The sequence below is a fragment of the Anas acuta genome, chromosome 15 (genome assembly GCF_963932015.1).
Source record: "Anas acuta chromosome 15, bAnaAcu1.1, whole genome shotgun sequence".
NCBI classification, from domain to species: Eukaryota; Metazoa; Chordata; class Aves; order Anseriformes; family Anatidae; genus Anas; species Anas acuta.
In genome coordinates, this window is record NC_088993.1 from 8,534,616 (window position 1) to 8,547,435 (window position 12,820).

General features: G+C 34.2%; 1 protein-coding gene across 4 annotated transcripts in view; it reads right to left on the minus strand.

Annotated features, from left to right (window-relative positions):
* SNX29 (sorting nexin 29) overlaps positions 1-12,820 on the minus strand; it is a 133,715-nt gene that overhangs the window by 39,536 nt on the left and 81,359 nt on the right. For all 4 annotated transcript variants that reach the window (XR_011101751.1, XM_068699831.1, XM_068699833.1 and 1 more), the window contains exon 19: positions 10,739-10,879. Coding sequence is in view for 3 of the 4 variants with exons in the window: in XM_068699831.1 (XP_068555932.1) it covers positions 10,739-10,879 (141 nt within the window). In the remaining variant the exon portion in view is untranslated. The remainder of the gene's footprint in view (positions 1-10,738; positions 10,880-12,820) is intronic.

The following is a 12,820-nucleotide window of genomic DNA, read 5'->3' on the forward strand; positions in this document are numbered from 1 at the left end:
GATGGCAAAACATTGATATTCTTCATTATTAATGGGACAGCTCACTTAAGATGTTTCAAACATTTTCCATGGGCTGTTGAAAATGGTATGATTGCCATGGTTACCTGCCATGATTTAGGGACAGATAAAACACGTTTATATTGTGGGTTTGGTGCTGCTGCAATCAATATAAAATGCACTGCTTCCAATGTTCTGAACACTAGTTATCATTTAACTAACCTATTGTTATCACTGGGGAAAAAGCACAGCCCAATCCAACTCCATTAAAGTAAGAGGAAATATAGCTTTGGACTTCAGCGAGAGCTGCATCAGCCTCTGCCAGAGCACACCATGCATCCCTTCCTAAATACAGCTAACAACAGTGCTGTTCAAAGATGAGCCCATAAATGCAGAAATAAACTCAAGTTATTCTGATATAGTCTAATTTTTTTCACCACTTTGGTCAACCAGTCTTAACCAAATGATTGTATCATTTTTTGTTTAGAAGACACCAAGTTGCACACCTCTAAGTGAAGATTGAAATGAGAGGCTGAAATGGGAGCTAAACATTCAATTGCTGAGTCATCATCATGACTAAAAAATAGTTAGATTACAATGATTAGTTTTTACATTAACTGATATATTTGCAAAGGTCACAATGAAACCCAATTTGAACAGACCTGTGCATGTATGTCCTTCAGTAACTACTGCATGAAGAAACAATTTTACAAAGGTACAGCTTCCAATCCTGAATGTACCAAGCCCTGCCATATTGCACAAAAAGCAAAATGACTGAAGTTACACGAAATTAAAATCTCCATCCTATTTGTAACACCAATTTCTGCATGGCAGAATAAGGCTAGCATCATACAATAACACATGGGAATACAATGCATGAAATTGCCAGAAATAACTGTCCCACTGTGTGACCTTTTTGTACATTTACTGTTCAGTGGAGCCAACAGGAGTTCAAGGGGACAAGATACAAAGAAGGAATCAGGGAACTGTCACTTCAGAAAATAAATCTTTCTTTAAACAGAGATTTACTACATAATTGTAATTATTACTCTGTTTCTCCAGAGTAGTTGATACATTTCCACCTCTAGCTGTGGCTTTATTTTATTGATACCAGAAAGAAAGCAATCCTTGAAGTTAAGTCATTTGAAAAAGGCATTGCTGCTACAGATTAGCAGCAGCCATGCTGAGGGCAAACCACAGCCCTGGTGATGCCCTCAGTTGGGCCCAAATTTACTTGGAGATGTGCCACACTCATTAGCATTGCTAATTGCCTGAGATATGGGACGTCCACTGCAGTACTCCACAGGGCTGCTCAGTAAGGAAACAGTTGCTTGGTGCTGTGTCAGGTGCTTCTCGGGTCACCAAAAGAGCTGCAAGCTCAAGCTATGCCTTGCAAGTATGGTTTTTGTTTGTTTGTTTGTTTTTAATTATTATTATTTTTCTTCCCCAAATGATAATTTCTGAAAAAAAGCCTTACCTTTTATTTTGAGCAAGGGGGTACCTTATACATCACTACATTTGACCCAACTAGTCATACTAAGGTTCTGTCTGTGCTCTTGGAATTAATGTACAGTGGTGCTCTACTAGACCTCCTATGTGCAGGTCCAGAGAGCAAGCATCTCAACAGACACATGAAAGTCTGCTTGGACAGAAGAAACTCCCCAGGTCCTGACAAAACAACAAACAATCCTGTTTTCTTCTCTTTCCCAGTGCAATCCCAGAACCTTGACCTTAAAATACCCAGTACTTTCAACCAAGCAGTATCATCCAGCCAAATTTTCTCAAAACCAGATTTGAGAAAAAGAGTTTAACATGAAAAAAGAAAGCTTGAGAACAAAAGCAGAACTGATCTCTTTTTATCGCTGTACTTAATTTCACTGCTAGAAGCACTCAATTGATAACGTTATTCTAACAAAATCCAGGCTCATCTCAATATTTTATTATTTAAAGGCATAAATGCCCACCATGTGTCAACTTGTCATGGAATCAACTGTTCATTAAAAAGCATCAATAGAAAACTGCAGCTTACAGCATTACCCCTAGGGCTTATCTTCTGCTCACCTATTGAACAGGGAAATTGTATTTGTTTTCTCCTTACACCAAGTACATATCAATCTACTCTGCATTTTTATTCAGGAGCTTCTGGAAGCTACCAAAACAATTCATGAAATTGAGATCCTTTTCTTCGCTAGCCTATACTGCAGTAATAACTATCAGCAACATTATTTAAAATACATCTCCGTTCAGTGCTTTCTCCCCACTGCAGTTTTCTTTCCTCATTTCCTCCTTTTATCAGGTTTGAAAATGCCCTGAAGACCAATAAATAAGACATTAAGAGAAACCGAAACAAAATCCCCCCCCAAAAAAGCATTAGCAACGTGGCACAAACAGTGCTTAGCATACAATATCGTATAAACAAGTTTATAGTGATGCCTTCCCTCAAAATAAAATAAAATAAAATCACAACAATCGATCCAAACCCACAAACAGGTTAACCAAAACTACAAATTCTCTTCTACCTTCTCAGCAAGCAAAAGCAATTGGTTGCTGTATTTTCCACAGAGCTCAATAACAATCATTTCCCTACCACGTTTCCATAGATTTCCCTTCCCAGCAAAAACCCTCCAGCAGAACTTATGCCTCCCGGTTCCTGTTGCATGGATCTAGCAAGGCAGGACAAGGGGGTACTGAGAGACTGCCCCAGAAGTGACAGAGCAGCATTACAGGGAGGTAGGTAGTCAATGCCCTGCTGCCTTGGCTGATCTCTCCCAACACATTTAGCTAAGAACACAGCAACCTTGCTCAGTTTGCTGATAACCAACAACATCAAGACATCTTAAAAGAGATCTGAAGGTCTTCTGAAGAAGATTGCTAGCTTCTGACTACCATCTACACCTGGAGACCAACATTATCCAAATACTTCTATTTGAAATGTTTTTAACTCTAGCAATAAACACGATTTTCCAGAAAACAGAAAAATTAATTAATTCAGCATTTGACCATCCCAAATGTCAAACAGTACAGGGATGAAATATGGTCCCTCAACTTCATTCCCACTCAAAAGACTGTATTCTTCTTTAATAGAAATTTTATCTAGATAGCACAATTCCAGTTTCTAGAAATAAATGTGGAATATGTCTCCAGCATTTAACATGATCTGAAGTATTTGATATTCAGTTTTCTCCACTTCAAATTAAAAAAGTAACACTTACTGTGTTTATTATCAGCAGTCCCCCTAAAAGGTAGTGAAATTAAAATATGAATATTTATAAAATAACAAATTTCAGAGGAAAAAACAAAATCAAGCATATCGATAGGTACAAAAAGACAGAAAAATTAAGGTAAAAAATTCAGATTCAGAGAAAGGAGGGTTTAGTTTTATATTTGTCATTGGGTGTCTCTCATAACATCTCCCCAAAGAGAAATGTATTAATCCCAGTAACTAGCTAATTTTGCATCACCATCACAATAAGAAATAAATTTAGAAAGTTATTTTTGTATTTTCATTTTATACCAGAAGGCTACTAGAATACCTAAATGACGCATGGGGAGTTATAAAACCACAATATTTTTATCTAGCAGTTGTCCAAGCAGCATGTAAATTACATTACTCCCCCCCAGCCCCCCCAATGTCATCATGTAAAGCAACACCATCTGAACTGTTTCTACAGGCTTCATCTTCAGTAATTTCTTCGAACAAATTGCTTCTCTTAACTGCAGTATTTCAAGACAGGGAAAAGAAAACCCTTGAGAGGCAAAACTTTATTTTATAGATCCCAAATATTTTGTGCTCCTTCTAACTAAAGTTCAACAGCAATTAGTATCTTTTTTTTTTTTTTTTGTAATTTGAAAATAAAAAGACTCAATTCACGATTCCCATGAAATGTTACACATAAGCACCAAATGAACACCTACATGCACATATGAATTCAGTGAGACATTTTGAAAGAGATGCATAAGTATGAGTTGTCATACTGTTTATCTTTTAAATTAAACCACCAAAAATAAAATATACTGCCATGCACTGTGCTAGCTTTAGCCTTCATGCTGAGTTTTAGGTAACCCAGTCATTGCATAGCACAGAACTTCAAGATGAAGCATTTGCTATAAAGTATTTGTAATATAAAAGCTAACCATTTCCTACTGATTTATCTCTCTTCTCTTAGACAGTGACATGACCAAAAAACTGAACTCTCTTTTTTTTTTTTTTTTTTTTTTTTTTTTTTTTAAGTGCTGTATACATAAAACATCAAGTGAGTCCATCAAGTTTTCCATGTAAAAACCCAGAGGATCTGCATGAATCCAGGAATCCACTTTGGACACCAACAGTGAAAATGGATGGCTGGATCACAGACCTGAATCAGTATGGCCATTTATCTCCTCCAATACACTAGGAAAGGGAATTGCTCCTCCTCCGTTAAGGTTTATTTTGAATCTCTAACAAACGTAGTATTTGTTGGCATCACTGTATCATCTCTTCTTGTACTACACTACAATAGCAAATTTAATTGACTATTCTGATTCAACTGGCTTATAATAAAATGTTGTTATAATACACAGTCTTACTGACATTCGCGTCACATTTAGTCATACCACAGTTGTTTCTTCTTTTACATTTTTGCCCTATTAATTCATAGGAAATGTATTTTGTTACACAAGCAGACAGAAATTGTGAACTAACAACAAAAGCTACCCAGCTTTGTTGGGGCTGGTATTGTAACTCACTTTAACAGACAGAAGTAGCTACAAACAGGCTTCATGTGCCACATTATATAATTCAGACTGCATATTGTATACTGTGCTCCTTGTGATGATTCTTTTAAAGGTGACTCTAACCTCAAGAGAAAAGCATGACAGAAATTTAAGTTATGGAATTGGATTTCACTTCACCCAAGACTTAAAATCTGAAATACTCTGTAGTCCTCATTGATACGCATGCCATGGTGACAGAAAAGAGATGTGCTGTGTCTAGAAATCTTAATTATGGCAAATGTGAAATTCTTTTTATTTCTATCTGTATGGTACTTCAATTAAGTTACCACTTTGTAAATAGGACTGTATTTAAATTAATCTGCATGGCTATACATCTTTGTTAACTGAACTTTCCAGTTATAAAGTAACATGGTGAGCCTAAAGGACAACACCTCCTTTATCACTACAGAATGCTACAGAATCACTGTTATGGAATTAACATTTATGGCTAAATATGTAAAATTAACCTGAGTTTTTCCTGATTTGAACACAACAGAAATGGATCTCTTTCTTTCCTTTTTAATCAAGCTACAGAAAATGCATGTCTGCCAAATTTATATTATGTATAGTTTTTCTAAAACCCACAAGCAAGATAGTAGATGAAAATAACTGTAATAACTAGTTCCACTAAGAAGGCTGAAAACCAAAATCTAATCACTTTGAAAATCAAGAATGATATAGAACTTAAGCATATATATTACAACATCCAAAGATCAAATTAAGTAAGCATTAGTGAAAGTAATCCTCAACTTCAAATTACTAAGATATAACTTAAGGATTTATATTTCCAAAGTTTTCTGCCTTAAATAAATTTATTCTATTTCTACAGCAATAGAGAGTCATAATTTTCTACTAATTCTCTGTGAAGACACGGGCTATCACAGCTTAGCGCTAAGAAATATTACTTAGCCCACTGGCCCAAAGGCATTAGCTAGAAGTTCTGCTTTTTTCACTGCTTTCTAAGTCACAAGTCACTATAACAGTTTGACTTTGACAAACTACTTTAACGAAGAATAGTTTCTCTGATCTACTAAACCTCATAAAGTACAAAAGCACATGTATCTGTACTTCTGATTTCAATGCAAACCAAATGTACTTAAATTTTAGGATGCCTTGAAGTACCCTGCTGAATCAGGGTGCAAAGCCACCCAAGCCTAAAGTGAAATTACATCCTTCCCTAAGATTTTTTTTCCCTAAACACAGTTATTCTGGAGACTGTCTATATCTTTTCGGCATCTTCAGCAACATGCAAACAGACCAGACATTGTTCAGAAAAAAAAAAATAAGAAGAAGAATAGCTGTGCTGGCAGGGAAAAAAAAAAAAGAAGCCGTCTGCACTGTTCATGCACTGACAAACAGGAAAAAGATAAATTCCCTGGTGCATAGAATTTGCAGAATTAAAATATATTCTAGAAACTACCTTCACCTGTATCCCAAATGTTGCCGTTAACGCTGTCATACGTGTCTATATTTATGTAGTAGTGTGAATATATGAATAGATTTTTTAAGATACATACACATAATACTGACAAACTTTTAAAATAATTACATACACAGAACAGCCTACCATTTAGCTTAGTCACTGGGGTGAGAGGGACACAAATCTACTTTATTGAACTGACGTTTGGGCATGGAACAAGCTATTGAGAGCTCACAGACTTCAGCTGCACAGGCTAAAATGATGAATGATGCTGCTCCCAACATTTTCTCCTAGACAGAAAACTTATTTTAAATTTCTGTATTGCTCTTCCTATGCAGTCAAGGAGTCATGGCAAAGTCACTCTTCTAATCTCAGAAAAGTGCTGTGTATTCTTTCCATATTGGATATCCAATATTTTAAAGGAAAGAAAAGGATATCATGCAGTCAAGTCAGCACTCAGCAGAAAGCTACCTGATTCAATTTCTACATACTTAGACAATCACTGAATTCACATCTCTCACTGGAGCAAAGAATCATTTCTATTTTGATATGTCCTCTACTAGGACAATAATACTCTTGCAAGAGGATAATTAGATGTTTATCCAGTTACTAAATCCCATTCTTCATTGGGCAGATTCTAACACTTAATGAAGTAGCAGCTGAGATTTTAAGGACATCGCAACATTCAAAAAAAATGAATAATTGGCTCAGGAAGTACTCACGTATTATTACTTAACCATTAGTTTGAAAGCAACAGTTCAAGAAGGAAGGCACCAACACAGCACCAACAGAGGTCAGAAACTAACTGCAAGAAAATTAAAATTCCTCTTAAATTTAAAAAAAAAAAAAAAAAAGCTATAGTTTTATACAAATGCATACAGGGATCCCTTTGCAATCAAGTGTTATGATTGCATGAAGTTTGTCTTCATGAACTCACAAACTCAGTATTCTCTAGACCTAGAAATGCTTGTGGAACCAAACCAGTCCCTTGGCTTTAAGAACCTGGCAGGAAGGCAGAAGTCACAACAAAAACTTAAACTGCAATAATGGAAATATGAATTCAAAAGATCCAAAGTACCTGAAGGCAAACTGAAATGCAGAGATCTATTTCTTTCAAGAAAGCCATGGTTAGAAATTACAAGTCTTGGTATATACAGCTGCATATAAAATACTTAGGAAACTACCAACCAGGCCGATACATGGACAGAATGTTTTAAAATTACACAATAAATGGTTCAAATGATAAAAATACAGTTCATAAGTTTTGAATAAAAAGATTTGCAGTTTTTAAAAAAGCAAAGTACAAACATGTATGAGTAACTCCACCATGACATTTCTCTTACACATGTAACGAGAACAAGTGTTTCTCAGTTTTGCTCAAAATATCAATAAACTGAAGGAAGAATATTTATTCTTGCAAGGACTACTTATAAAGATCTCGCCAACTACTTGGCAGCAGCACTGAAAGATCATTAGTAGAAAATACACAGTAAGGGGACTATAGTAAATAAGAAAATATATCAAGTTCTACAAGCATTACTGTTACGATTTCCTATCAGTTTACCCACTTTAGTAATTAACTGTTCAAATTTGATTCAAAGCAACACTTATAAATCGAATTATTCTTTTCATTGTTTTACATTAGTTCTGATTTGCTACATGCAAATTAAACTGAGACACTGGAAGTAAGGTTAACAACCTGAAAGCCAAATAAACACACTTCTTTGTAATTGAAAAAAGGTTACTTGTCCACAGCAGTATTTTTTCCCCTTCTCTGTTCACTTTCTACTAATTGGTGACTTTTTTATGACAGTTTTCTGTACGTTAAACATGTTTCCTCAAGTGTTAAAGCCAGTTTCTAATCCTACATAATTTGTTGAAAGATCATGAAAATGAACTCTAAGATCTTTTGTCCTACCTTAATGCTAACAAGCAGAAGGCACAAATACGTTAAAAACAGAATAAACTATTAATACGAATACTAGATTCTTAATCTATTGTCTTATAATTGTTAAACATTTTTAAATATTTTAACAATTTGTTAATTGTTAAATATTTTCAGATTTTACTGCTACTTGATGACAACATATCAGCACTAAAAAATATTTCATTTTCTCACTTTCCAAATGAGCTGAAATACTGATTTTTGCATTTTCTCTGTCAAACTTCAATTTTGTATTTGAACATGATATCCCTGATTCCTATTGGAGTAGGCAAGAAAATAAGAATGAAAATAAATAGTTCTCCATAGTCTTTTCTGCATTACTGTCCTCTGCTAAGTTTCCTCCTCTGTGCTCCAATTTTTTGCATAGTAAAACATCGGACAGTGTTTTGTTACTATACAGTAATGGTTCTAGGTCATCCTGTAGAACATGGTCCTCTTGTCCTGGAGGTTCCCTAAACCTGAGGCATGTACCTAAACACAAAACTTAGTGTGGGTATCAAGGAAGGTGTTGATTTCAACACCAGCTCTTTCAATGCCACTACAGTCTCAAGTAAGCACATCACCTTCACTAGCCTCACAAGCGAAGTCTTCTGCAGAGATGCAATGAATAATATCAATCAGATATAGGCCTGGTGGATTTAAAAGCATACAACACCATTTTCCAAAACTTGTGAACTAGCTATGATTATGAATTTACACATGGAGGACTGTTTATCAATATGTTATTTGGGCACCTAACGATATTGAGGATTTGTAGAAAGTATGAAAGCCATAGACTGACCTAAACTCAGAGATGCTTTTGTTAGCAGAATTTAGCTACAAAATTGCTCTTTAGGTACTAAGTTAAGATTGTATTGATTAATCTAGAAATGTGAAGAGAGCTGCTATTCTATTTTAAAAATGTAACTAAGATTAGAGAGAAAAAAAACTCTTCTGAAATTTAGCAACACATCAAACAGGCAACAATGCCCATAAAAATTAAAAATAAGAAGCAGCATTAAAATAAAAGCAATTAGTAGTGACAGTATCTCTTCCCATGTTTATTAACAAATACCTTAATGTGTAAGATCCTGCATAAACCTCTCATCCTATACTGAAAGTCAGAATCATAGAATCACTTAGGTTTAAAAAGACCTCCAAGATCATCAAGCCCAACCCTTATCCTAGCACTGCCGAATCTACCACTAAAGTACTTCCCTACACACCACATCTACATGCCTTCTTAATACCTCCAACCACTTCCCTGGGCAGCCTCAATGACAATCTTACAGTTGGCTAATGTCTCAGCATTATTGTACTCTTCTAGGAGTACAATAGATGGCACCCAAAGAGCAGATACTTCTTCTAAGACCTGGTATAATGGAAAGTGATTGTGGGATTATGCACAATTAAGGGGGAACTTTGACTCAATCACTGAAAGAAAAAGCAACGCAAGTTTTTTTAAGTTGCTCAACTGTTTTCTGCATATCAATTATGTAACTGAAGTTATAATTCAATTAGTATTTAAAGTAATTAGGATGAAAGACTATAAAATAAGCTTAAAGGAAGGCTTTCCTAATTTATTGAGGAGGCTGATATCACTTCAAAAAAGAGAATAAGTTATGTAACAAAGAGGAAAATACAATGTTTCTAATTACAAAACGCCACTAGAAATGAAAAGTGCTTGATCTTCTAACACATGAAAAAGCAGAAAAGTTCTAAGTGCTTTCACTTATTAGGTTAGTAGACAACGCACTGCATTAACTCTGGACTATATTTATGCCAAGCAAACAGATCTACAACTTTATTGGTGAATTCCATATAAACATATATCAGATATTACTCCAGTTTACGTGCATTACTACTCATTTTATGTCATGCGTGCCAAGCTCACCTACTCATTTTTATGGAACACTTGGGAACTCATTTTAACTCAGAGCAGAGTTACTATCTATAAACATTCACAATCCATATTCACTCAAGTCTGAATGCCACTAAATCTGCAAACATCATTTTTTTCTATTTGTTTTGGAAAATTTATTTCATATGAAATAACGTTGTATGAATTAATGATGGCGATTTTTCTTCCACAGACGAAGTTGTCACAGATATAATTAGAATGATTCTGGCATTTTAACAATACAAGAATTAATGTGGTCTTAAGCCAAATATGTCACGAAAATCTTTGGGTATTCTAATTGTTATCTCAGCTTTCCTTTGATGACTGAACTGTTCTTTATGATAGGTACTTAGATATTTGATATAAGAACAGTGATATGAAGGCAAAAAATATGTAAAATGAGAAAATCAGATATAAAAGGAAAAAAATTTGGTTAACGTAAGGAATGCTGATTTTATAATCAGTTTATTATAAACTCAGTGGTTCATTGTAAAAAAGTTTTTATAGTCACAAGAATGATTTAAATCTCAAATATTTGACTTATGATAGTTAAATTTAATTTTCAGATCATTCCTACTTGTAAAGATGAATTACTTTGATCACTTCTCACTCTATACTGGTTTCTAGAAGTATATTGCATATTTTGCCCATATAGCAGTTGCAAAAATTATTTATCATAACCACCCCACTTCGTGTGTGTGTGTAAGAAAGGTTTCTTTCAAATACTGTGAGTTATTTTAATTACCTTGTTTCCAATGGCCTTTTTTGGTGGAAAATTAAAAGTCCTTACTTGCTGGTATTTATTCTGTAACTTATGATGTAAGCTTCTGAATTCTGCATACCTTCGATACACATTCCATTCATCATCCTTTATTCTAATATAAACCTGCAAAAACATAGACATGTAAGAAAATAATTTTAAGTCAAACCATTGAACTTATGTACCTCCTTTACTCTTTAAAGCTTCACAATATAATACTTTCACATTCATTTTACAATAGTACTAGAAGTTCCAGGATCCACAGGTACATCTCTGATTGTACATTCACTGCTTCTGTTACTGCAGGTCATTAATCTAATTCTCTCCCTTCTTCCCCCTCCTTCTCTCTTTCTGTCCTGTTGTTATATTAATCAAGAAAAACATAGCCTGCTCATTTTAAGCTGACTCCGGGGCAACCACAGTAGTGCTTTTTGTTACCATGGTTTCCAGTGTATCCTACTGGCCGGTGAGCAAAGGGAAAAATAATTCAATATCACTACAAAATTGATGTCTATGTATTCAACACAGTTTTTCAACTTCGTAAATTGGCTTTGTAGCATCAGAATTGCATAACATAATTTTATTCAAAGTATGAAACTTAATTTACTTTCTAAAAAAAATTATATTGAAAAATAAACCAGAAATCTTATTGTTTATAAAATATACACAATTCATTCTTTCTGCTTCTATAGGACATTAAGTATAATTTAACACAGCTGTAGCTTTTGTGATTCTGTAGGGTTTTTTCCACTCAATTATTTCATGAGCATATTACCAATTATATGCTAAATAGTCACATTCTCTAGGAAAAATTCATACAGAAGTGAAATATACTTACTGAAATATCGGATTTCATTCATTACCAGGGAATAACCTCTACAGAAATTATCTGTTTTAAAAAATGCTGAAACAGCACAGGTCAGAAACTATCAGCCAAGCATCAAATCTCAAGGTCCAGAGTCTCTGAATCTGTAAAGTTTTCCTTAGCTTCCTCATTAGAATCTGTACTTTGCTCATTCTCATGCATGTAGGCATGTTTATGTGTCATATGCATGTTAATAATCTCAGTATTTTGCATCATAAATTAAGCTGAATCATTCACCTGGCCTTTCTCTTCTAGATTTACTGAGTCCTTAGGACAAAATACAAAATTTTATTAAGGACTCATGGTATTTTAGAGGAGATTGACTGATGTCTGGTCGATGTAGCCTTCCTTTAGTTTGGTCTTTAAGAAGGTCCTCTTAAGAGGTCTTAAGGTCCTCATCTCTAGAGACACCTGGTTTCTCAAAAAACAAGAGGATTCTGTCTTCTTGTAACAAAATACAACACTTTCTAACAGATATACGTCTGTCAAATTATAGTATTTCACTGAAAGAAATATTCATAAAATCAGACTCTGTTGGATAACAACTACATTTTTTTATTACTGTGCATCATTTCATCATGTTTCATGATTATAACCAAAAATGAAGACTATAATTCCAGAATTGGCACATCTAAGAATGTTAGACACTGACAGTATTGTACGAATTACATATGCACACAAACAAAAATACAACTGGTTTTGGCAACAGGAATTCAGATCATGTAATGATAAAGATCCTGTAATAAGTCTGCAAGAAGTATACAGATTTTAATTTTGAAAATAAAGCCAGGATGAAGATAATTAGACACCTACAAGACTGTCTTATAATAACTGAGTATACCTCTGAAAAAAGTGATGGAAAATATGAAATGCAAGTATTTTGCATGATTTTTGTAAATTACTATAGAAAAACATACTGTAATAGTAGAATAAAATTATATTAATATAATAATTATTTTAATTATTCTTTGTTCAGATATAACCTTTCTGCCTATTCTCATGACCAGTATATTGTTTGAAATTGTCTACAGTCCCAAAATTAAATTTCTTTCAGCTAGACTACAAAAAAAAATGTTTAATATAGAAATCATAATTTAACTAAGCAGTTATCTTTGCACATGTGATTCAGTGAATCATGCAGTTCAATATTACCTGTTAAACCGTAACCCATAGTTAACTAATTAAGGAATCCAGTACACTAT